Source organism: Sturnira hondurensis, unplaced genomic scaffold (genome assembly GCF_014824575.4).
Source record: "Sturnira hondurensis isolate 20B ecotype Veracruz unplaced genomic scaffold, ASM1482457v3 Scaffold0016184, whole genome shotgun sequence".
Classification (NCBI taxonomy): Eukaryota; Metazoa; Chordata; class Mammalia; order Chiroptera; family Phyllostomidae; genus Sturnira; species Sturnira hondurensis.
In genome coordinates this window covers 1,939,233-1,967,082 of record NW_028088815.1, presented here as the reverse complement: position 1 = coordinate 1,967,082, position 27,850 = coordinate 1,939,233, and the positions used below count along the sequence as shown (strand labels likewise).

The 27,850-nt window shown below is 35.5% G+C and overlaps 1 protein-coding gene across 2 annotated transcripts in view; it reads right to left on the bottom strand.

Annotated features, from left to right (window-relative positions):
• NALCN (sodium leak channel, non-selective) overlaps positions 1-27,850 on the bottom strand; it is a 424,006-nt gene that overhangs the window by 198,490 nt on the left and 197,666 nt on the right. For both annotated transcript variants that reach the window (XM_037065791.1, XM_037065792.1), the window contains exon 13: positions 18,822-19,013. In XM_037065791.1, the coding sequence (XP_036921686.1) occupies positions 18,822-19,013 (192 nt within the window). The remainder of the gene's footprint in view (positions 1-18,821; positions 19,014-27,850) is intronic.

The following is a 27,850-nucleotide window of genomic DNA, read 5'->3' as shown; positions in this document are numbered from 1 at the left end:
CAAGAGATGACATTCTGAGAAGGAACATCTAAAGGACTACAGTTGAAGATAGAGGTTGTGTGGAGTGAGAATAGGGACTATGACCCTTTGTGTGTCATAGAGCAGAGAGGCAAAGAACAAAGCCTTCAGTTCTCCAGTCACAAGGCTGAGTTTGTTAATAAATCACTGACTGGTTTATTAGCTCTGGGTAAACACCAGTATTTGATGAAGATGACACCAATCTTTATCAAGTATGTGATCATATCAACACTCTCTGAAGATTGTTTTGAGAATAGAAATAAAGTATATGTCAATACTTTATGAACATTAGTACTACAAAAATAATATTTTAATACTTGAAAAAATCTGTCTCTAAGAAATTATTCCAAGCACAACAAAGCCTATTATACTAGTTAAATTTTTCAGAATTCCTGTATATTTTATATGGAAAAATTTTATATGTCAAATACAGTGTGATTCCATTTTAATAAAGCACAAAATATGTAGAATAAACTATTTATATATTAAGAAGATATGTCCTTTATATACTTGATTTTGAAAGTGTGACAGTATTTTTGATATCATTTTATTTCATCTTTGAACTGAACAATTCCTGACATACCTACTAGTTATAAGTATCCAGTATTCTTTGATCTATTCATTGCTACTGGTAACCAATTTAAAAATTTTGTTTTTATATGATGTATTTTCTAGTCCATTTTCCCAGACTATATCTTACCTATAAAAATCATAGAAAAACACTGCAGTGAATGTTTTGTTACTAATAGATACTACAAATTACATTTATAGTGTCATTTGGTGCTACCAATTTACCCTAGTATTTATTTAACAAACAGCAAAAATTATGATGTTAGCAAGTGGACTGAAAATAGGGAGCTAAGCAAATAACGTGCTGTGTTCTGTCTTAAGCCATCACATATACTGCAGTCTTAAAATACAATGGAACACTGACTGAATTTTGTTGTAAGGCTCTATTCTGGAGAGTTTAGTTATTAGTGACTTTTAAATGGAAAAGTTTTCAGTGACATATGCATGTCTCTGTATGTGAACTCTTTGGAATTTGAGGTCTTTTGAGTCAATTACCATTGTAGTTAATAAGTGAACTATTTAAAATATTGATTTCTGTAAAAGATTATTTTGTGAGTTATTCTTTATGGTTTGGAAAAAAGTTGAAATGGGTGGTTTCAATTAATTGCATGACTGCCTTTTATTTTGGCAAGAAATGCCAAAATGTTCTTTGCTTTTTTAAAAAATGAATCCACATTATTTACTTTCATAATTCCGAAAATATGCTTGTTGCTAAGCATTCCATTTAAATGAATAGAAAGAGAGAAGGGGAAAAGCTGTTTATTGGTCAAATTTATAGAAAAGTCTTACTGAATCTAGGCTAATGTAATTGGCCTTAAATGTCAAAGTGAGTTTGAACATAATTAGAAGCAAAGTAAACATCAACACATTATGCCTATTCTAGCAGCAAGTTACTTTAAGTAGAGTCTGCTACACTTAAATATAATTTCAAGAGTAAAAGGAAAGATGCCAGAAGCTCATTTGCAAAAACCAATTAATCTTTTTCCAATTATAAAAGTGTGTGTAGGTGTTTCTGATTGTCTCTTCTTTTTTAAATATTAGCTATTCTTTGGTTAACTTTTACATGTATACCATAAATGACAATGTAGACAAAATCATGGATTTGTACAGTATCCTAGGATTTCATTAAGGTAAGTTAATAATGACAAAAGAGACACTGAATCATGACTTGTATTTATATGGTGCCTTATAGCTCCCAAAGAAATTAATTGTCAATTATTTAGAATAAAATTAGCAATAACTCTGTAGCTGCTATTATAGATAAGAAACTGAAGTTCAGAAGCTTTACATGATTAGCCTAGGTCTGCAGGTAGCAAATGGTATTGCCAAGTCTCTAGGATGGAGTCTACTGACTTCAAATTCCTGCTGTCCTTCTGGACTTTATGGGAATAAGACATCTTGAGATCTAATAATTGCCAATCTCTTTTCATTATCTAAATTACCAAAACAAATATTGTACATGTTAAATCTAAGCAATATTTATAATTTTTAATCTTTTTTGTCTAGCACAGTACTGGGTATACATCTGAAACTACACTATGCTCAACTAATTAATGAAAAACAGATATTTCCAGTATTTTTCATACTTTGCTAAAATAAGCTCTATTCATTAACATTTTCCATATGAAAAGGACATAACCTTTTCATTTTCATGGGAGTCTAAAATTACAGAATAAATTTTAATAAAGACTGATATGTTTATATTCCTATTACATTCCTATTACATTCCTATTAGAAACATTAATTTTAAGGAAACTATCAAGATGAACTGAATTAATTTGTAGTTTCCCCCTAACAATCTTTCTTGCCAAGCATGATGTTTTTAGTTGAAAGGTATAATTCCCACCAATTATGTTAAAATAACATTGAAATGCAATCATCTAGCTGACAGAACAAACAGCTGTGAAAATGAGGCCTGCAGATTTATGCAAATAGCAGATTTCTGAATTAATTTTCTTCAGAGAACAAACTGTCAAATTTTTGGAAGTATTTATGCACTATTTCTTAATTAGCAATATTGCCAATGACAGTCATATTAAATTTTCATAATGTAAATGATGTTTCATTGGCAAATATGTGCTATAAAATTGTAGATGAGAGTTGTCACTTTACTTTGCCACAATAAAGACTTAGTGACATATAGAAAAATAGAATTCCCTGAAACACAGATGTACATCCTGTTGTTAGATAAACTGAGTATTTTTAAAGAATCTTCTATAATTAGAATCCTACAAAGTCTACATAGCAAAGTTCTTGTTTTCTTACTATCTATTTGAATAAATATGCTCAAAAACAAGATTTTTCTTCCTGATTTCAAATGAAAAGCAGATTAGTTAAGATGCTTATGCTTTGCATTTTAAAAATATTGTACTTTAGAAAGTTTATTGTTTGTTCTCCTTTAATTGGCTTTGGTATCTCACTTCATTAATTTCACAAAGATATTTCCTGAAAATTATATTGCCTGTTTTTTTAATTTACAAACATGAATTTCAAAGCCATGCTTTGATTTAGATAGTACTTATTTAGTACTCTAACACCTAAAAAATAAATGTGATAGTTATTTACAAATAAACATCTATAAAGCTGATTTCACAAGTCACAAACTAAAATTAGTCTTATTATACAATTCCCATATCTGTTTAGAATATATGCGTGTATATAGACCTACAAATATGTTACTTATATAATAATATATGCTATTTATATGAATCTACATTATCTACTTTTTTCTTTAAAAATTTTATGTCATGTTTTTGCTATTTTAGAAATATGACATCATTATTTTTATTGATGCGTAATTATAAATTAAGATTTTATATCTATTCATGTAATCATTCACCTACTTACCTATTTCCATTTTAAACCAAGAAGGCATTTATTGTACAAAATTTGAAAATATCAAACGGTATAAGGAATAAAATAATTTACTTATAATTCAAATAACAGGTTTTATATAGTTTTAAATTTTTATTTTAGAATTTTAAAATTCTACCAGTCTTTGTTCCAGGCATATGTATATGTACTTGAAAAAAAATTGAATTTAGTTGCCAATATAGTGTTATCTTATGCTTTTTTGTTTAACTTTTTTATCATCATCATTTATGTCACTTATGACTTAACTCATTACTTATTCTGTAAGAATATAGTTTTCATAACTGTATGACACCATAGTTAAAATTTACTTAAACATTCCATTATGTTTGAACATTAAAGTTGTTTCAAAATTTTACAGTGGCAATTAAAACTACAAAGAGCATTATCTGAAGACTAGTCTTTGAATTTATGGATATTTTGATGGGGTAAATTTATATAAATGCAATTATTAGATCAAAGAGTAAAAATGCATTTCAGTGTCTTGATATATAATGGAAAGGTGGTTGCCAGTATTGTCACACAAAGGTTCATTGACATGTGCAATATGTAGTAGCATTTCCTGCCAGCAATGCATATCATTAATGCCCAACCCTCCACCAAAAAGAAATAACGAACAAAGCTTGTTCTTTTTATAATTGACAAGCATCATAAGTTAAAGGTTTACTTTCATCTTTTGTTTTTAAAAATTATTTATGGTGGTTATTTTTTGCTTGTTTGAAAATTCAAATGTATTCTTTCAGGCCTAGAAAGGCTGTGACTGTCCAAGATGGAAGATGATATTTTCTTTTCGCTTTCTGAATTTTCATACTTCAAATGTCCTTGCTGTAATTCATTGCAAAAGGTATTATAAAACATAATATGAGGGGTTCTGGTACCCCCAACATTACTTGTTGAATATAATTAGTCTTTTAATCAATTATTGTGATACTTTCCTTGTCATGTTTTTTAAAAGAATATGTAGGTTTGCCCATTTGTTTGTATTTTTATCACCAAATCATACCCTTTTAATTATCATACTCTTATACATTTTCTTGTTGATTCTCACCAGTTTTTCTATGATACCCATCACTGCTTCTTTTTAAATAATATGTATGATGTGGGGAAGGCACTTTGTATAGTTGTTTTAGAGATTACATTACATATATCTGGATATTTATGTGTAGATACCATGCCTCCTTCTCTCTCTCTCTCTTTCTTTCTCTCTCTCTCTCTCTCTCTCTCTCTCTCTATATATATATATATATATATATATATATATGAAGAGTTCTTGTTATAAGAGCCTCACATGTAAAAAGTGCTCATATACAGTAATTATTACTATAAATGTAATGATCTGAGGGGAATGTCCCTCTAGATTTAATCAGGAATGATAATGTCTATGTTCCTCTAGGAACTAGTTTGCTTTTACCTAAAAATCATTGTTTATCTATTTATGTAAATGCATATTTGCTGGAAAAATTAGTCACACTTGGCCTGAACTCCAAAAAACATGGATGTCCTAATGGTGCATTTTTGTGTTTTGGGTTGGTTTTTGCTTCCATTGTAATTTTGATTTTGTTTTTTCCTTTATATTCATTCTTTTAAATTTTGCTTAAATATATTTCACATAGCTATAAGCTGTTTTGGACACATTATATTCCTTTAGGATAAGGCAAAATATAATCAACATTTATTGTCATGCATTGTTGAATTGGCAGCAGTTAAGACAACTTATATAATTTTATTTTATTGAATAACAGTAATATATTCTTTCTCATGCTCCAAGATAATGTCCCCTTTCATTTTGCCATTTCATAATCCCTCTATTTTCTTTACTTCCTTTTTTTCACTCAACTTGAAACAAAGTATCTTATCCAAAAAACAGGAAGTGTGCCATTTGTCTACACTGTTAGTGACATTCTCTTTTGGTCATTCACATTAATATTGCATACTTTATTGTCAAGATTCTAGAGTTTTTCTTAGAGAAATATATGCAGAACATTTCTGTTAGATTGGGGTGGGTCTTTTGTTCTTTGTCCGCTGCCTTTCTCCTGGAACTATGAATTGAATTAATGGCATATAAAAACTGAAACAATAGAAGCAATACACATACCGAAGTCTGAGCTAGCTACCAAGGTTCTCTCTATAAGTAACTAGTCCTTGCCTGTACTGTTTTCACTCTTTTGTATCACACAATTCAAGATTATAGAAGAAGCATGCACCTATTTACTTTCATTTGCCCACTACAGCTCCCCAGGACTTCCCCCACCCCCAATCTTCCTACTCACATACTCAGCTACATGCATGCTTTCTCACATGCACACATATATTTTATCCCATCATGTCTCCTGAAAGTTTAAGTTCTAAAATTGGTTTATAAAGATGTTTGAGAAGCTAGAGAGAGCCCTCTGCAGAGATAGGTAGTTCAGTGATGGTTCATTGAAACTCTGAGTGTTATGCCCAAGGGGTTGGCCGTGAAGAAAGAATAAATCTATACATCACTCATTAAATGATTCTGTGTTTATCTCATATATGAAATAGTTAATATAAGCTATTTTAGTTTCTGGCTGCAATCTGGTAGTTGATCTTTGTTCTCTGTAATATGATGTTTTGTTTCTTGTATTTTTATGGAAAGTGGCATAGGACTTACAAATGAATATTCTAAACTGGAATTGAAGCCTATTTTTAAACTTTCCATGCGATACAGAAAACTGAGCACTTACTGTTGAGTTAATGCTCCAATTATTTACTAAGGGACTCTTGTTTATTGGATTCTCTGATTATTGCTAGAAATTTAGTGTATCATGCTAAGTTGTATTTGCTTAGCATTTAAGAACAATACTAGCTGTTACTACTTGTTGATTGCCTATTACATGGACGGTACCTTGTTAACTTGTTTGTATACTTCATATTCTTTAACCCTCCTAATAATTCTTTAGAAAATGTACTATTATTCTTTTTTGTTGATGAGGAATAGTATAGAGCTATAAGAGAATAATTGAAATGTCTGGCTATAGAGTGTATTTTTTTGTAGGCAAGACTCAAGAAAACATATAATAATACACGGGAGACCTCCCCAAAATGGAATTATCTTTTGGGGGTGGATCACTTGTAGTACAGTCTTCCCCTGCTAGGTAAGTAAGTGTTCTAGAAACCCATCTGTAGCAGTGTACCAGCTGGCTTTGTTGTGAGAGGCTGCATTTAGCTTCAGTGAATGTTATCTTTGAAGACTCATTCAACGTGTTTACACATTTCATTATGGGTGATTTATAAGTACACCTACCCTCACTTCACTGAGTATTCTTCAGGTTTTGACCCAAACCATCACAACTCCCCATATCCTACCCTCCCTATTTACTGATCTTGCCCTAACAACTTTTTTTTTTTTTTTGGTTTCCTTGGATGAAAAAAAGTCCTCAAAGGGAAATATTTTGCCTATGTGGAAGAAATGAAACAAAAATCAGCCCAAGCATTACAAGGCATCAAAAACTGTTTTAAACAATGGAGAAAACAGTGTCAATAGGTGTATTGCATTAAATGGAGAGTACTTTGAAGGTGGTTGCAATTTAAACATGTAAGAATAAATACACTGTTTTTAATAAATAAATTCTGGGTTTTTGGCCTCCCCCCATATTGTCACCTTTGTATCAGTGAAAATAGATGTAAAGAAGCTCATTTTAGTGCCTCAGACAAATATTATTCATTAATAGCTCTCATTTATTTTTGAAGTTGGTGTAGTGGAGAAGGTTGATTACTAAAATAATATTATTGGAATGTGGCAATTAATACTTGGAAAACTGCAAAAGATGATTGGTAGAAAACCAGCAAATATTATGATGACTTCCAAAAAGAGTACATGTTTTGAATTAGAATATAAAGATGCTTTGTTTAAAAAATGTAATAATTCCAATAATTGCAGTTCAGTGGACCAATGATATCATCACAAAGTAACAGGAAAATATTGCCATATCAGTGTGATTTTTGTTCCGTTAAAATCATCCTTTAAAAGAAAGTGTACAGTATAATATTTTATCACAATGCAACTGATGAATCACCACAAACACAAATTTAAATAGGCAAAAAATCCTCTCTGATATTATAGCAGGAAGAAAACAAATGTACTTTTAAAGCCTTTTTGGAGGGAGATGGTTATATCAAGATGTTACTTGAAGGTTTAAAGCAAATCGATAGTTTTTATTGCAGAGCTCTATCAAGGCATGCATAACAATTTGGCCCAAAGCCTTAGTTGGAGCTGACTTTAAGAGAATCTGGAAAATTTGACACAGTAACTGTTATACAGAAAAAAATTACTTCTCCTCTTGCCCTCAAGATGCCCCAAATTCCTGAAATGATCATAAATTTTTGTTTTTGGTTACCAAAAATAAATATTGTTCAATGAAAATACCTCCTCAGAGAAATAACATTTCTTCCAGTGTAACCTTCCTCCACATAGCTCTTTTGATGTTCTTCAGGGAAAAAAGTAAGAAAGAAAGAGTAAAAATTTTCAGTGGCTCTCTATGTCACAATTACAACTCTGAGACACTCTATCATTTGGTTCCAGATAGACACTACAGTTCATTTGTCATATGTCCTTCCATGCCCTGTGATTTCCCACTGACTTACCCTTCCATGTTCCTTAAATGGAATGCTCTCATCTAATGCCATTACAACCTTACCTGTTGAAATTATATGTACCCCTAAAGACAATTCCTCATAAAGCCTTGCAGACCTCCTTGGGAGTAATCTCTTCCTTTTATTAAAATGAAATGATATTCGAAAACACATTACTTAGCACATAGAGGTTACGAGAATTTTTAAGTACTCTCCAGGATATCTTTTATATCATATTTCACCTTCTGACTTACTTGACTTCTTTCTTAGGTCTACTATGGGATAAATTGACATCTTCCTTATAGTTTCAACTTTGTTATAAGTTCAAGAAGACAGTACATTTGTTGATGTGTGTATAGATTCATCACATAGAGAACGTTTACTGAATTAACAAACAATAATAAAATAGGTATATGCTTTATTTAGTACTTATTGTGAATAGATGTATTCAATATTTTATGACAAATAGATTTCAATGGTGAAGCAGATTAAGGGAGTGTAAACATAAGGATATGAGAATTAAGAGGAGACAATATCCATAAAGCAAATGAATGCAAAGAAATGTGAGGCTGCAGATGGTGAAGGCAGATGGGCTTGGCTAGCTTCAGGTTGGGCCTATTAAAAAAATCAATCTACCTATCTGAAAGGTAGTCATCAGAGTGTTTTTTCCTTCTCAAAATTTTTTTAGTGAACCCTGTCTCATCATATATGAAAAAATTACAAACTCCCAGAAATTCTGTATAAAATGCAACAGCTATTCTTTTAAAGACCTAGTTAAGCTCCCAAGGAAATAATGGGGACCCCAGGATCAAATACTAAGTAGCCTGAGTCAATAAAAGGCAATTTTAGATGATTTATGATCTTTGCTAGACTTTGTTTTTTCATGTGATGTCAGGCACAAAGTGGCAAAGTCATGGTCCCTTAAAAGGTGGATATGGCTAACTAGGATACTTGAGTAAAGCTGTGTATTTATTAGGCTTCCTTGGAGGTTGATTAAAAAATTCAATGGCAAAAAGAAATGAAAAGGGAACTTGTGTGTTTTGACCTGGGCACACACATATGCTGTCAAATTGCAGTTGGCTCTGCAGAACTGAGGGGGATGGAGAGAATAGTCAATAGCTATACTGTGGCAATGGGTTACCTAAACAGAAATAAAGGAGTACTGTTCTCTATCACAGCAGCCACAAAAAGCCAGCTTGGGTTAAATGATGAACTAAATGTTTAAAGTAAGACATAGCCTGACAAGACCAAGTATTGCTAAATGGTGAAGTATAGAACATTTTCATGTATTACTGAAAGCAAATAAACTGGTAAAAGTATTTTGGAATGCAAGTTTACCGGTATCGATTAAAGTTGAAGATATCTTTATTTTAAGACTTAGCAATTGTATTTCTATATATATACCTTAAAGAAATGTTCACATGTACAGAATATCACATATGCAATGTTAATGTGCAATGTTTAAAACAGCGCTATTTAGAGTAAAAAATATTAAAAACAGACATTCAAACCCTGTATGCATTAGTTTTCTATATTTGAGTTGCAAATTATTACAAATTTAGCAGCTTTAAACCATGCTAATTATCATCTCAGTTTCTGTAAATCAGAGGGTCCTGCTCTCTTGAATGCAGTTGCCTGGGGGCTACTCACAATCCCTAAATGTCACCCTCAGGTCTTAGCTACATAATCCTTTAAAATGAGAGCTTTCTTCTTCAGAGCCAAGAGGAAACTATTTCTTGCTTGAAATCTTTCTTTTCAGGAAGGGCCCATACACTCTGATCAGGTCAGGCTCACTCAAAATGATCTCCTTTTTTATTGACTCCAGATTAAATGATCAGCAACCTATTCAAAGGAGTGAAATCCAAACATATTCCCAATTCCTTCCTAAACCCAAGGAAAAGAAATTCTGCAGTGAGTCAGTTACCTTGAAGGCTGACCTTAGAATTTGTCTACCACATAGAATTGGAAAATAATTGTGCAGCATTCATTAAATAATGCATCACATATAATACAATATATAGTTGCATGTTATACTACAAGAAAAATAAATAAAATATAGGTACATGTACTCAAATTGACAAATCTCTCTAGCATGGGGTTGAGCAAAAAGAGTAATTAGCAGAAAAAACACTGCAGTATAAAACCATGTAAGAAGTTTAAATTATGCAAAAAGATATGTGATTTTCAATTAATGCTTATATATTCACTAAAAGCTTAAAGAAATGTATTAACAACATAAATATTAAATTCAGAAAAGTGGTTCTCTATGGGGAAGGGAGAAGACTGGTGAGGGTGGGACACTCAGAGACTTCAGATCCACTCCCAATGTGCTTGTTAAACCAAATAATATATTTTATTATTCATGGTAGCTTTGCATGTCTGAAATATTTCATGGAAGAAATAAAAAATACATAAAAAACAGAACAATAATACAAAAGTTAATAAACATTTTAGCAATATTAATGAAAGTAATCATACTTTTGAGGATAATATATGAACATTGAATTCATTAAAATATAGTTAAACTCTAACATCTGGCAAATAATAAAAAAATTAAGGAGCATGTTGTTTCTTTAAATTTCTCAATAATTCTTTCAGCACAACTAAAAGCATGAGATTAGCCATTTTGGTGGGGAGAGGAAACAGAAATTCATTTGTAATTAAGTATTTTATAGCATTTACTGCTTAAACCATATAATTGCTTTGGACATGATTTTATAAGTGAAAATTCAATAGAGCAAGTAATTAACATTTAAAGAATGCAAATTAAGAAGACATACCAAATAAATAATATTAAAACTCCAGTATCTCATGTTATGAAGGGCATTGTATTATTTATGAATTAAAATGATCCCTCTCTGTGGAACTGCAAAACAAATGAGGCCTGATCATTATTCTTTTAATGGAAAACTGAAAGACATAAAGATACTGAGCTGGTTAAGGATGTACAGTGCATTTTTATTACATGCCTTTTAGTAATGTAGAGCCCAGTTGATTTATACAGTTAGTGTGGAATAAACTGAATAAGACCTTAGTGAAAGTGCACATATGAGCTTTTATCAGGCAACTATGGGCTACATGCAATTTTTGTCTTTGTTGCAGAAAAATTGGTGGCTCTTGCCTAACCTGACCAGTTTTATAACCTGTACACACTGTTCTGTTATAAAAAGTTGATCTGAATTGTTCTTTTGAACAACCTATTAGTCCCACAAAACAGGCTGCAGGGTATTGCCTCTCAGCAGGCCTTACTCTTCCTTGTAAATTCCACTTAGAAGTGTGTCTGTTTGGTCCAAATTAGATGAGAAAGTTATTGGCTTGAGATGATGAGGTTATTTTTTATATTTTATCAATAGGTCAGTTTTCCCATTGAAAATTTCAAGCACCCTTTCTCCATTCTGCCCTGACTGTCCTTCCTGATGCCGCAGATCCCACTGCACAGTATTCAGCACTTTGGGAGGTGTCAGAAGAGGAGGGTGCTATGCCGCCAACCTCAAGATATATGCAGTCTAGTAGAGACATTAAGTGCTGTACATACTGTCAAGAGTGTATGATAGAAATTACCATGACAAAGAGGGGGAGCAGGAATCTACTATGGGCTGGGCCCTATGCTGGCGGCTCTGCAGGTATTATTTGGGCATCCTGGGAAGAAGCTGAGGCCCAGCTAGTGAAAGGAATTAAACATCAGCCATTCTTCTTACCACATGTCTATTTACACACTCTGTTTATACTGGGCATACAAGAATTTTGACATACAGGTAAAAGAAATCTTATCCAGGTTTTAGGCGTAGCCATTTTAGTGACTTTTGTAGTTCTCTTCAAAATATTCACCTCTTCTCATATGATTAATTTAGGCCTATGATTTTGATTCCAGCAATATTGCCAATGATTCATTTCAGAATGACAAAGTTACCCAATCTGTCAAATAGAAATGAGAGCAACTTTGCTGAGGGAAGAGGGGATGGCACTGGGAAAGGTGTCCTTGCTTCTAAGGAGACCACAGCAGAGATGACCCCCTTTTCCCTCCCCCTTTTTCATGGAGCCTAGAAATATTCTACCCATTTTGTTAACATGAAAACAACACATGGAGAAGGTAACTACATTAATTTGCTAGGACTGCTGTAACTAACTACCAAAAACTGGGCAGCTTAAAGCAATGAAAATTTATTCCAGTTTTGGAGGGTATCTGTCTGAAATCAATGTGTTGGAAGGACCAGGATCCCTCCGAAAGATTCTCCTTGACTCTGCTAGCTCTGGGTATTGGCCAGCAAACCTTGGATGCCCAGGGCTTGTAGATGCCACTCCAATCACACGACCATCTTCTCCATGTGTGCCTTCACATGAGCTTCCCTCTTTTGTGTCTGTGTCCAAATCTCTCTATTTTTGCTTTTATGTAAGATATTTATTTATTTATTTTTAAAAAAGATTTTATTTATTTAATTTTAGAGAGAGGGAGGGAGAGAGAAAGAGAGGAGGAGAAACATCAATGTGTGGTTGCCTCTCACATGCCCCTTCACTGGGGACCTGGCCTGAAACCCAGGCATGGGCCCTAGATTGGGAATCAAACTGGCAGCCCTTTGGTTAGCAGGCCCACGCTCAATCCACTGAGCTATGCCAGCCAGGGCAGATATTTATTTTTTAAATATATTTTATTGATTATGCTGTTACAGTTGTCCCATTTCTCCCCTTTATTCCCCTCCACTCTGCAGACCCACTCCCACCTGCATTCTCCCCTGCCCTTAGTTCATACCCACGGACTGTACACATAAGTTCCTTGGCTTCTATATTTCCTATACTATTCTTAACCTCCCCCTGTCTATTTTCTACCTACCATTTATGCTTCTTATTCTCTGTGCCTTTCCCCCTCTATCCCCCTGCCCCACCCCTGCTGATAACCTTCCATGTGATCTCCATTTCTGTAATTCTCTTTCTGTTCTAGTTGTTTGTGTAGTTCAGTTTTGTTTTTGTTTAGGTTCGGTTGTTAATAATTGCAAGTTTGGTGTCATTTTACTGTTCATATTTTTTATCTTCTTATTAGACAAGCTCCTTTAACATTTCATATAACAATGGCTTGGTGATGACAAACTCCTTTAACTTGACTTTATCTGGGAAGCACTTTATCTGCCCTTCTATTCTAAATGATAGCTTTGCTGGATGGAGTAATCTTGGATGTGGGTCCTTGCTTTTCATGACTTTGAATACTTCTTTCCAGCCCCTTCTTGCCTGTAAGGTTTATTTAGAGAAATCAGCTGACAGTCTTATGTGCACTCCTTTGTAGGTAACTGTCTCCTTTTCTCTCATTGCTTTTAAGATTCTCCCCTTATCTTTAATCTTGGTTAACTCAATTATGATGTGCCTTGGTGTGCTCCTCTTTGGATCCAACTTCTTTGGGACTCTCTGAGCTTCCTGGACTCCCTGGAAGTCTATTTCCTTTGCCAGATTAGCAAAGTTCTCCTTCATTATGTTTTCAAACAAGTTTTCAATTTTTTCTCTTTCTTTTCTCCTTCTGGCACTCTTATGATTTGGATGTTGGAATATTTAAAGATATTCTTGAGGTTCCTCAGCCTCTCCTCATTTTTTAAGTTTGTTGTTTCTTCATTTGGTTCTGGTTGAATGTTTCTTTCATCCTTCTGCTCCAACCATTGATTTGAGTCCCAGTTGCTTTCCCTTTACTGTTGGTTCCCTGTACATTTTCCTTTATTTCACTTTTTATAGCCTTCACTTTTTCCTCTATTTTTTGAACATACTGAACCAATTCTGTGAGCTTCCTGATTACCAGTGTTTTGAACTGTGTATGTGATAGGTTGGCTATCTCTTTGTTGCTTAGTTGTATTTTTTTCTTGAGCTTTGATCTGTTCTTTTATTAGGACAATTTTTTTTGTCTTCCTGTGCCTGTTATATGGTAAGTGGCAGAGCTTTAGGTGGTCACCAGGGTGGGTAACCCATATCTCTGTGTTGTGATGCTGTCAGTGGGGTAGGGGTCCTAGAGGGAACAGTGCCTCTTGCTTTGCTCTCTGCCAGCTTTCAGTCACTTCTGGGGCTACCCACAAGCAAATTGGGCTCTTGTGGTGCTGATTCCCAGGGGGTGGGTTTCTGTACATTCTAGGACCCTGTGGGTCTCTCCTTTGAACTCTCCTGTGAGGCTGGGAGTTTCTTCTGATTCCGCAACCCCCACAGGTTTTTTTTAGTCAGAGGTTTCAGGGCTTTATTTTCCCATGCTGGGACCCTGGGTTGTGCAATCTGTCTTGCTCTCCAGTTGTTTTTCCCAGTTTATCTGCACATGTATGTGGGACTGCCCACTCTACCAGCCACCGCCTTGCTGTGAGTCCTCTCCACCCCAGATGCCCATCTTTGCTCCTCCTACTGGTGGATGAATGTTTCTTCTTTAACTCCTTCATTGTTGGACTTTCATATAGTTCAATTTCCTGGCAGTTCTGGTTGCTTTTTGTTCTTAAATCTGTTGTTGTCCTTCTTTTGGTTGTGTGAGGAGGTACAGTGTGTCTACCTGTGCTTCCATCTTGGCTGGAAGTTTATATAAGATCCAAATGTCTCTGTTTTAAAGAACATCAGTCATATTGGATTAGGGTCCACCCTCATAATCTCATTTTAGTTTGATGAACTCTATTTCCAAGTAAAGTCCCATTTTGGAGTCCTGGGCATTAGGTCTTCAATATATCTTCTGGGGTACACAATTCAACCTATAACAATATCTGAGAGAATTTTAGTATATGATCCAGAGCCCTGGCTTCCTGAAGTGTACCTAATGTCTGGAATTTTGTGAGATACATTTCATAAGTCAGTTGGAGCTAAGATTTCTGCCACTTGCTGCCAAAATTTTCTTACAGAATTATGTAGACATTTCAAGTGAGACAAAAGGTAAGAGGAGTGATGAAACTAATGGAGGGGTCCTGGAGAAGTAGACAGCAATGGAAATAACCTGGCTTGTTGGCCTGTTAGAGCAAGAATAGAACAGACATTTGTTTTGGTCCAGTATTATTATTAATTCTTCATTCAGAATCTTATTTTTGGCCACCTCGTGTCAAGTATTGTGCTAAGTGGGGAGGACTTAATGAGCAAGATAGACACCATCTCTGCTTTTGAACGTTGTAGTGGAGAAAGTCATGAAATATGAGTCTGAAGAGGTAAATAGGACCAGAGATGGAAAAATATTGAAAGACATATTAAAAGATGTGTAATCTTGAGTGAAAGGAGAACCTTGAAGCATTTTAAACAGGGCGGTGTGATGAAACATTTTAGAGAATCATTTTTACTTCAAATGGAAAATGGACTGGAAGTGCCCAACAGAACCCATAGAATGCAAGTGAGAGATCCCTTTAGGACCCCCTTCACCCTCCAGTATTTCTGGAAGTACCTAGGGTATTTCAATGTGGGTAAAGTTCTATCAGAGAGTGAATGCAGTGGATTGTTACTCAGTGTGCCTGGGTGGCTCTTTTCTCTACTGGTCTTCTGCCCCTCCAGGATTCTCTTTTGGAAGTTTGGATGGAGAAATCACCTCTACATGTACATGTCAGGTTATCTTAGAAGGATTTAATGACATGTTACTGGGGCCCAAGACACAACAAGGTCCAACTAATCAGTGTTTATTTGACATCTAGTTTTATTTCCTAGAGAGAGTATGCCATCTGGAAGTCTGGGTCAAGATCAGGTGTGGGAAACAGAGAAAAATGATTTTCCCCTACACAAACACTGAGTTCCCTTTGCTAAGTCAGGCTTGTCCTGCCTTTTCTGGACTCTTTCTTTATGGCTGGTTCTCTTTTAGAATATCTCAAGTGCTCTCAAAGTTTACTCTCCTGCATCCTGTAGCTCTATGTCTGGTGGTGGTAGCTAGCCTCCAAGATAGCCTGAACCCAAGTAAATATAAACAACTGCTGATTTTTAAAAGTTCCTAGCTTATGTTTAGAAGTATCATATGATTTTCTTACAGAATATTGCTTCTCTTAATGGGCTGTGCTTTTACACATACTATAATTAACCTACCTCAACAACCAAGCACTGGATAATGAGGGAGATGTCAAAAAAGAGAAGGGAGTAAGATCCATGTACTGGGGAGTGTCTAAATAGAAATCTAGAATTGGCCAGGAAGTGTTTTTAGCCATCTTTCCTGATGATTTCCTATCAGGCAAGTATTACCTACTGATGGTGATTATTATTTGACTGGGAATAATAATGGCTAACTTTTATAATTGTAATGATTTTAACATTTTATAAGATAATTTTTAGGTACTTAATTCTTAATTATGCTCATGTGCAAGAAAAAACCTGCTTCTCATCACTTCACATGCTTAGGCTATCCACACTGTCAGCTGCTGAAAAACTGATTAGGGGGCCCCACAGTCCCTGGCTGCTTTCATGCTTTCCTCAAATGCTCAAAGTAATCAGGCAGAAAGGCACAACTGAGTAACTGGAGATACGAAAATGCAATGCTACTTGATTATTGTTATGACTGGAAAATAGAGCAAATCCCAAAAGGCTAAGTCAGAGACAGTTCTAAAGAAGCCTTGTCTCTTATACAGAGACTAAAATACCAACTTCAGATGTATAACTTGGGATATAATTTTTTAATGCTTTCCAAGCCCAGAGTTGTATTGTGTTTGTCAGTGTGTTTTCAGTTTTCATTCAATATACACAGTACTATGAGGAAATGTTACTTTCACCTATAATTTAGATGTGAAAAAAAGCATAAAGAATGATTTGTCCAGTGTCACATAGCTAAAAAGTTATGAAGCAGCGATGTGAAACTGGACTTGTAGAAAAGAAGTTCAGAGTCTTATCTGCAATGCTTTTTTTCATACTGGCCAACAGTCCTTATTCACAACTCTAGTATTCAAATATTTCTGAAACTATTCAAAGATTCCCTTCCCCTTCCCTTCCCCTTCCCTTCCCCTTCCCTTCCCTTCCCCTCCCTTCCCCTTTTGCTTTACTTCCCCTTTTGCTTTCCTTCCTTCCTCTCTCTCTCTCTGTCTTTCTTTCTCATTTAGGAGCAAAAACCTGATCTAACCTAAGACTTACTTATTATCTATTTATCCTTTGTGTGAAGGTTGATATTTTGCTGCAGAAATACTAATGTGTTGATTATAGGATGTTGATTCAGACAACTTTAGGGGGTGATATCACCCTTATGATCTACAGATTCTAAACTCTAAAACCAATCTGGCTCTAAGAAGTTTTGGGTCAAGGATATACAATCAGTGAGGTAAGATTAGAGGAACCAGTTAAAGATGAAGATAAGATAGAAATTAAGATAAGACTGTAAATAAAAAAGAGAATTGAGGGTTGTTTTACTTTTAGTATCCCACATGCCTATAGCAATGGATGGCACTAAGAGACTTGTTAAAATGTGCTTTTAACACTGTTTACTGAATTAAACTCCTGAGAGATGGACTGTGGTCACAGTCTTGGTGTTACTGTGGTCTGAAATTAGTATTTGCCCAGTGAAGGGCAGACTAAGAGACAAACATAATAATTATTGTCATCTCTGCTTGCATATCTCATCTTTGGAGAAAAAACTGAATCAGCTGATATCTCCAGGCATCCTATGTGGCCAGACCATGGCAATGACAAGGCTTTGCATGGAAAGATACCTCCCTCCCAACCATATCTGTACTAATTCACATGGCCTCCACCCAGTGCTGTTTAGAGGACAATGGAAGGCTTAAGAGCCAGTTCCTACTTCTGCCCCTTGCTTGCACTGTGGTTGAAAGTGAACAAAAGGTCATTGTGACTTTGGTTTGTTGTTCTACATGACACCTTAACACCTGACAGATCAACACCTAAGACCGACCTCACCTCATGTAACCTTCAGGAACCTTTCGTTATGGTTGTACTTATTTTATACATCTTTAACCCTGACTTCTATTTGTTCTCTCTCATTAGCATTTAAACATGATTACACTTTATTTCATTTAAAAGTTCTTGGACTTATCTCCTTCTCGTACAATTAACTCTTTCTCCTTTAAGTTCTGGAATAAGAAATGGCTCACCCTCAACATTTATCACATGCTATCCCCACAACTGGAAATATCACACTCTTACACTTCAGTTGGCTACATCTAACTGGTCTCCTGTTCCAAGAAACTTACTATATTTCACCATTCCTAGTCAAGGATCTTACCTCTGGGTTCCCACAGTGCCTTGTACTTGCCTTTATCAAGACTTTATATTTATTTACTGGTTACTCCACTCAACTGAGAATTTCTTGAGGACTGATGAATTAGTTGTGTTTATATCCCAGATTGACCAAAATTGCCTGGCTCTTCATAGGCACTCAACAAATGCTTGGCAATGAATAACAAATTCAGCAGAAGGTAAAAAAAAACAACACAAAAACCCAAGATAACTTAGTATATCTGCTAAGAGTATAGACATCTTTGCCTTCAAAGCTTAATTTAAAAAAGTGTTATTCTTACTCCAAGATTATATTTCCTGTATAATAGGCCTTACTATGTCAGCTTATGATGAAGATATATACTTTCTTTTATCTTGGTCATTAAACAAGGTGATAAGAATGTTACAATCAATCTTTACTGGTTTCAGCATCTCATCCTATTATTTCCAGAATTTTAGAATTAATGCATGATCTGAAAATGTTCTCAAACATCTGAACCCTGTAGAAAAGACCATTTTAAATATCAAAAATGAGGCAGTTACTCAGTTATAAAAAATATAGTTTTGAACCATTGTTAAAATTACTTTGATGTCAATCATTATTACTAAAATAAGAATAATGGACTAAACTGCATTTTTGTTCTTACCCTTGGAAAGGTTGTAAATCTGTCCAGTTCTTCAACAAAGCAGAACATCTGCAGACTAATTGCTGACATAACAATCAGGAGGCTGGCAGTAAATACAACCAAACTCCCAAGCTTTTTCCCAGGACCAAATATCTTGTACACAAAGTCTTCTAATGCAGGTGAAATCTTAATAAGCCGAACCACCCGAAGAACCTATTGTAGGAGAGAAAAACACATATTTGATCATTTATTTACCCTGAATGTTAAATAAGCTCATACTAAAATCTTATTTTCATAACACTTTATTAAATTATATTTTTCCATTTAATCATGTAGAGATGAAAAGTCATAATATAGGTACTAAGATATCAATCTAAATCACTGTCTGCTTTATAACAAGAATTCCACAAATCCTAAATGAATGAATGAAGGGAAATGGTGACAACTAAGTGTTTTAACATATAAATCCAAAATGGTATTACTAATATACACCATCGAAATAAAACTGATATTTTTATAATGTTCAAATATTGAAGAAAACATTTATTTCAATAGTAACAATACTCACTATCTCATAAAATAAAACTTTCTACATGTTATTGTACATTAATGAATTTTCTAGAAAACCTTCTAACTTGGAGTTTTTACTTATGGGTGAGACTGCTATCCTTATATCCATTCTCTTTATCCTTTAACTAATAGAACTTTCTGAATTTTATGCTATCAAGTAGCTACCCAAGGCTACAAACTACATTTTTCAGCCTCATTTATAGACAGATGTGGCACTGGACTAGGTTAAGAACCATGGAATGTGAAAGGAAGTGATTTTTGCAACTTTTCACACATTAAATAAATAAACCTGACCTGGACACTTTTTTATACTTTTATTTGGCTATGAAATGGAAACAATTGGAGTAGCACCTTTGGACCAAAAATAAAAGCCTTGAATAGAAGTTGGAAGATGTAATCTGACACAAAAGAGTGACTTCCTAAATGGTCATGTGGAGCAGAGTCATCTACCTGCTACTAGAGAGAAAGAAACTTCAATCTTATATAAATCTTCCATTTTTAAATCTTCATTATATTTGTTTAGCTTGTTATCTAAGCACATACATATGTTTAGATGGTTTGCATGTTTATATATGCAAAATCTCTCACTCATAACTAATTAATAAGTTTTCTCATTCAATTAACATACACTAATTGATTGTCATGTGCCAAACATTGTGTTAGAAAAATATATGCAATAGCTACTATTACAAAGAGAGAATAAAACAAAGGCACAACTCTTTAGGGCTTATCTATAACATTAAAAATATAAATTAGGATTTGGCAAGATGGCAGAGGAGTGAAAAGAAGTCACACTAATCTCTCTCAGGACCAATCTGGAATTTCAACTAAATTGTGGAGAAATCACCCAGACCAAACAACTGAACAAAAGCGAGAGAGAGAGGTCTTATAACATTGGACAGATAGAGGAATCGGTTTCAGCACAACCTGACTGGTTATGAGTGTGGTGGAGACCCCAGAAGGCTGGCTATGTGCCCACAGGCAGCAGCACTGGAAGGATAACTAAGCAACCAGTTGGATTCCCTTTGGAAGAGTGGAGTCTAAACCCTAAGCTGGAATCCCCAGCCTAGAGCACCAGAGCCCAGAAAGTACACAGACAACAACCAGTGGCAAAAAGCAGCAGGGCTCTCTGTCAGAGACAGATGGATGGAGATGCAAAGAGTTGTTAAAAGGGCCAATACACAAATTTTCATTTGCGGCCACTTACCCCATTCATCCAAGGAAGTGGGGCAGAGTGGGTAGAGATGCCTGAAGAGAGATGGGACAGAAGCTTTGGGGAGAGAACTGAAAGAATAGCCACTGGGATCCTGGCGGTGCATCATCCCCCATAAAGGAGCAGCCATCGTGCTCAGGCAGACCACTCCCCTCCAAGCAGCAGCAGCCTGAGGGGAAACAACAGCCCCACCCCCGGAGAGACTCTGCACTAGCTCTGTGGTGTTTAAGCCTGACTGCTGAGAACAGAGTGACTAGATTCACAACTGAAGAAGACAGCCACAGACCGTAGATCCCTGGAAGTCTCAAACAGGCTGCCTAAGGTTAAATCTGACATCACCAGAGGCAGATCCAGAAAGAAAAAAACAGTGGCAAATACTAGAGGCTACTGAGATAAAATTCACTGTGGTCTTCTCCATGATCTGTGATATTTTCTTTCCTGTATAGCTTTTATTTTTAAAAATTTATTTAATTATTTTTCAAGTACAGTTTTCTGTCTATTACTCCTATATAGCTTTCTAACATTCATTTCTTGTCCATCAAATTTGTGCATACTCTACTTTCTTTATTCCCTTTTTTATTCATGATGTAAATTTTACTTTCTTTGCATTGTTCTGACTCCCCACTTGTATTAGTGCTCCTCCCTCATCCCTCTCAAAACAATTTTTTAGTAGGTCATGTCATATTCTCTATCCTTTCTTATAATGCTCACAATCTCTTTATGCCCTTATTAATGCTGGTTCATTTGCTGTTGATAGTGGGGTTGCATGGGAGGGGGAGTTATTTTTGCAGGGATGGGTTTGTTTGCTGGGCTTTGTGGTTTTGTTCTGGCAGCACCTGTACAAAGCATACAAGATGTGGTAGGTAGAGTGACCCTGAGACAACCAACTGGAGGGAAGGACCCACCAAAGAATGACCCAACCACAATCAAAACTCAGTTACATCCAGAGAGCCAACATAAATGGCATAAAGGGCATCCCAAAAGCATAAAGTTTGAGAAATCAAGGAAACTGCACCACTGAATCTCAACAGTCTCCTACCATAGAAGATCATACCACAAAGTCAGGGAGTCAAAATGGATCATTTTAAGATGCAGAAGCAAACAAGAAGAGTCTCACAAATAATGAGAAGACAAAGAAACAACCCCCAATAAAAAGGAAAGGAGGAATCCTCAGAAATAGTGCTAAATGAAAGAGAGGGGAGCCAACTATCAGATATCAAGTTCAAAACAATGGTTATAAAGAAGCTCAATGAGCTCACTGAGAATTACCAAAAATTACAGGGAAACTAATAGGAACTTACTGCAAATTATATCAGTATAAAAAAGGACATAGAAACTATCAACAAGAGCCAAGAAGAAATGAATACAATTTGTGAACTGAAGAACACAATAGAAGGAATCAAAAGCAGACTAGGTGAAGCAGAAGATTGAACAAGTGAACTGAAGAAAAAAAAAGAAAAAAATTCCCAGAAAGAGCAAGAAAAGGAAAAAAGACTAAAAATGAACAAAGAGGGGTTAAGGGAACTGCAGTACAACATGATAGATAATAGTATCCTTATAATAGGCATACCAGAAGGAAATAAGAAGAGCAAGGGATAGAAAACCTATTTGAAAAAGCAGTGAAAGAAAACTTCCCTAATTTGATGACAGAAAAAGGCATATAAGTCCAGGAAGCACTGAAGGTCTCAATCAAGAGGAACCTGAAGAATCCCACTCTGAGACACATCATTATTAAGATGGCAAAATTCAAACACAAATGGAGAATCTTAAAGGAAGCAAGGAAGAAACAGGAAGTGACATACAAAGGAGCCCTGAATATGTTAGCACAACTTCTCAATGGAAACACTACAAGCCAGAAGGGAATGGCATCATATATTCCAAGTAATGAAAGCAAAGGCCTGCAACCAAGACTTCTCTACTCAGAAGGGTTCTCAATTAAAATGGAATTACTTAAGTAAGCCAAACTCCTTACTTATGTTGCCTTAAATAAGGAGTTTGGGCGGCATTGGCAAACTCCTTACTTAAGGCAAAGTAAGGAGCTTGCCAGCCAAAAGAAGGCTAAATGAATACACCTTTGCTAAACCAACATTGCAAGATATGCTAAAAAGACTGCTTTAAGAAGATAAAAAGGTGAGAGAGAGAAAGGAACACAAGTACGAAGGAAGTAAAATGACAATGAATAAGTACGTATTAATGATAACCTTAAATTATCCAGTCAAAAGACATAAGGTAGCTGAGGATAAGAAAACATAACCCACTGATATGCTTCCTACAAGAGACCCACCTCAGAACAAAAGATGTACACAGACTGAAAGTGAAGTATTGGAAAAAAATATTTTAAACAAATGGACAGGAAAAGAAAGGTAGGGTAGCAATACTTATATCAGACTTCAAAACAAAGGCCATAAGAAGACACAGAGAAGAATACTTCATAATACTCAAGGGAATCCTTTAAGAAGGCATGAATATTGTAAACATATATGTACTCAACATAGGAACACTCAAATATATAAAGAAAATCTTGGAGGACTTCAAGAAAGTTATAGACAGTAACACATTTATACTAGGGAATTTTAGGACCACACTGTCAACAATGGAGAGATCTTCCAAACCAAACATCAACAAGAATATTCTTCTTGTGGAACAGAATGATGCATTAGATCAAATGGACTTCATTGATATATATATATATATATATATATATATATATATATATATATAAAACCTTTTATCCCAAAGCAAAATACATATTTTTTCAAATGCACATAGAATATTTTCAAAGATAGATCACATGATAGGACACAAAGTAAGCTTCAACAAATTCAAAATATTGAAATCATATAGGCCCTGGCTGGTGTAGCTCAGTGGATTGAGCACGGGCCTGCGAACCAGAGGATCGCGGTTTGATTCCTAGTCAGGGCACATTCCTGGGTTGCAGGCAGGTTCCCTGCAGGTCAACTCCCAGCAGGGGATGCACGAAAGGCAACCATACATTGATGTTTCTCTCCCTCTCCTTCCCCTCTAAAGATAAATAAATAAATATCTTAAAAAAAAAGAAATCATATATAGCATTTTCTCAGACCACAAGGGCTTGAAACCAGAAACCAAGCTCAAAAAAAAAAAACCCTAAAAATATTCAAGCTCATGGAGACTGAATAACATGCCATTAAACATTGAATGGGTTAAGGATGAAGTCAAGGAAGACATCAAAAATTTTCTGGAAACAAATGAAAATGAGCCCACAACAGTCCAAAACCCATGGGACAGAGAGAAGGCAGTCCTGAGAGGAAGTTTATAGTGATAAAGGCCTACTGAAAACGATAGAAACATTCCAAATAAACAACCTAATGCTACATCTACAGAAACTGGAGGAACAATGAAAAATGAAGCCCAGAGTGAGTAGAAGGAAGGAAATAATCAAGATCAGAGCAGAAATGAATGACAGAGACTAAAAGAACAATTCAAAGCATCAATAAATCTAGGAGCTGGTTCTTTGAAAAGAAAAATAAATTGACAAGCCTTTAACCAGAGCAAAAAAAAAGGGAAAGAATCCAAATAAATAAAATGAGAAACAAAAGAGAAACAGATTACAACTGATGCCACGGAAATACAAAGAATTGTAAGAAATTGCTATGAACAACTATAAGAAATTTGAAAACCTAGATAAAATTGACAGATTTATAGAAAAGTATAATCTTTCAAAACTGAATGAAGAAGCAGAAAGCTTGAACAAACCAGTAACAACCAATGAATCTGAAGTAGTAATCAAAAAACTCCTGTCACATAAAAGCCTTGGGCCAGACGGTCTCACAGGAGATTTTTCCAAAGCATTTCATGAAGAGCTAACCCTGATCCTTCTCAGACTACTCCAAAAAATCCAAGAAGAGGGAAGATTCCCAAACTCTTAGGCCAGTATCATCCTAATCTCAAAATCAGATAAAGACAAAATAAAGAAAGTTCAGGCCTACATTGTTGATGAACACAGACACTAAAATCCTCAACAAAATATTGCCAAACCGCATCCAGTAATACATCAAAAGATCATACACCATAGTCAAGTGAGATTCATTCCAGGTATACAAGGATGGTACAATATTCACAAATCAATATATGTAATATATCACATAAACAAAAAGAAAGACAAAAATCATATGATCATATTGATAGATTCAGAAAAAGCATTTGATAAGGTACAGCACCCATTTATGATAAAAACACTCAGCAAAGTGGGAATAGAAGGCATATACCTCAACATGATAAAGACCTTATATGAAAAAGCTACAGCCAACATTATACTCAATGGGCCAAAATAAATACTCTCCCATTAAGATCAGGAACAAGACAAGAGTGTACACTTTTACCATTTCTATTCAACATAGTATTGGAAGTCCTAGCCACAGCAAGCAGACAAGAAAAAGAAAGGAAAGGCATCCAAATTAGAAAGCAGGAAGAAAAACTGTTATTGTTTACAGACAATGTGATAGAGTATGTAGAAAATTCTATACTATCATCAAAAAAACTGCTTGATCTAATAAGTGAATGTGGCAAAGTAATGGGATACAAAGTCAATATGCAGAAATCAAAGGCATTTTTCTATACAAACAATCACATATCAGAATCAGAAAATAGGGAAAGAATCCCATTTGCTTAAGAAACAAGAAAAATAAAATACCTAGAAATAAATCTCACCAAGAAGGTAAAAGACCTATACTCAGAAAACTACACAACACTGAAGAAAGAAATTAAGGAATACACAAATAAATGGAAGTATATAGCCCTGGCTGGCATAGCTCAGTGGATTGAGTGTGGGCCTGCGAAACAAAGGATTGCAGTTCGATTCCCAGTCAGGGCATGTGCCTGGGTTGCCAGCCAGTTCCTTCCAGGGGACACATGAGAGGCAACCATACATTGATATATTTCTCTCCCCCTCTCCTTCCCATCCCCTCTAAAGATAAATAAATAAAATAAATAAAATAAAAATTAAAAAAAATAAATGGAAGTATATGCCATGTTCATGGACTGGAAGAATTAACATCTTCTAAATGTCCATACCACCAAAAGCAACTTATAGGTTCAATGCAAACTCTATTAAAATATCAATGACATATTTCACATATATGGAACAACTATTTTAACAATTTATATAGAACAATAAATGACCTGAATACCTGCAGCAATTTTGAGAAAGAAGAACAAAGTAGGAGGGATCACAAAACCTGATATCAAACTGTATTACAATGCCACTGTAATCAAAACAGCCCGGTACAGTCATAAGAAGAGACACATAGATTAATGGAGCATAATAGAGAACCAAGAAATAAACCCCTATATCTATGGTCAATTAATATTTGACAAAAGGGGAAGAAACATAAAATGGAGTAAAGCTAGCCTCTTCAATGAATGGTGTTGGGACATCTGGACAATTTCATGCAAAAAAAAAAAGAAAATTAACCAGCAACTGACATTAAGCACAGAAATAAATTTAAAGTGGATAAAATACTTAAATATAAGTTGCAATGCCATAATGTTACAGAACAGAGCCAAGGGGTGGGCACGATATATTATTACTGAAAGGATCCCCCGAACTAGGTTAGCTATGCCCGCCACCAGAGGAAAGACATCTGTCAATGCCAGAGATTTGTCAAAAGGAAAGGAAATGTTTATTTAAAGTTATATTGACTTAAAGTAGTGACCCAATATCTTTATTAAAATATTAAAGTCTTTTAGAGTACCCACAGATGCACACAGTCCTTCCTTCTCCCTCTTCTTTAACCTGGGGTACCATATCTCAGGAAAAGAAGCAGAAGTTTCAGGATTCAGGCCCCTGGCACCATCAGCTGTATTGCCACCAGGATCTCCAGTTAATCCAAGGCCATGTTGCACCTTCTCACGGCCCACCAGCAAGAGTCCTTTCACCCCATTTCTTCCAGGCAAAGTCTCTCCTGCTTCCAAAGCCACGTGGCAAAGGGAGTACCCCAAAACCAGGGGGTCCCCACTCTGCCCAAACCACGTGGTTCTCTCTCACCAAAGCTACGTGGTTCTCCCCTTGGATGGCTGCTGCACCTGGGTTTAAATCCTTGCGCTAATCTTCCTCTGCAGCACTATTTCCGGCTCTTTCTACAATTAGTTACACCTGCCAGCATTTATGTATTCTTCCAGGTTTATTGGGCTGCCTTCGTAAGTCTGGGCAGGTGTGGTTCCATGGCATGGAGCCAATCATCTCCAAGCTCTTACACAAGCGCCAGAGCCAGGGGGAGTTGCCCCCCAGTGGCATCTTGGGCTGAAGTCACTTACTTTCCCTTGCTCAAAGTATGGCCACAACTAATTAACATATCTATGAAACCAGTTAAAGGATATAGGTATGTTAAATGACCACCCCAGAGTTTAGCTGCAAAGCTGTTGCTATGCAAAACAGCTTTCAATGGCCCTGCTCCAGGTGTCTTTTCCCCCAACTCACACCTGTGGCAGGGAGGGGAGAGGACATCCTATATATTTTTCTAATATTTCCTGGACATCTTAAGTTCTGGACCCCATTCCCAAATCCCTACTTGGGGCACCCCTCTTGGCTGCACCCTATTACAGCAAAAGTCCTAGAGGAGAACATAGATGGGAAAATCTCAGACATTCCATGCAGCAACATCTACACTGCTATATCCCCTAGAGCAAGGGGCATAAAGGAAAGAATAAACAAATGGGACTTCATCAAAATAAAAGGCTCTGCACAACTAAAGAACTCCTCAGCAAAATGAAAAGGGAACCAACTGTATGGGAAAATATATTTGCCAGTGATATCTTGGACAAGGGTTTAATCTTCAAAATATAAAAAGAACTCACACACATCCACTCCAGGAAGACAAACAAACCAATTACAAAACAGGCAAAGGACTTGAATAGACACTTCTCCAAGGAGAACAGACAGAGGGCCCAGAGATACATGAAAAGATGCTCAGCATCACTAGCCATCAGAAAGATGCAAATTAAAAGATGGACAATGTCATACCACTTCACACCAGTGAGAATGGCTATCATAAACAAATCAACAAACAGTCTATTTTCTTTGCCAGATTGGGGAAGTTCTCCTTTATTATTTGTTCAAATAAGTTTTCCACTCTTGGCTGCTCCTCTTTCCTTTCTGGTACCCCTATAATTTGGATGTTGGAATGTTTAAAGATGTCCTGGAGGTTCCTAAGCCTCTCCTCAATTTTTTGAATTCTTGTTTCTTCCTTCTTTTCTGTTTGGTTGTTTCTTTCTTCCTTCTGGTCCATTC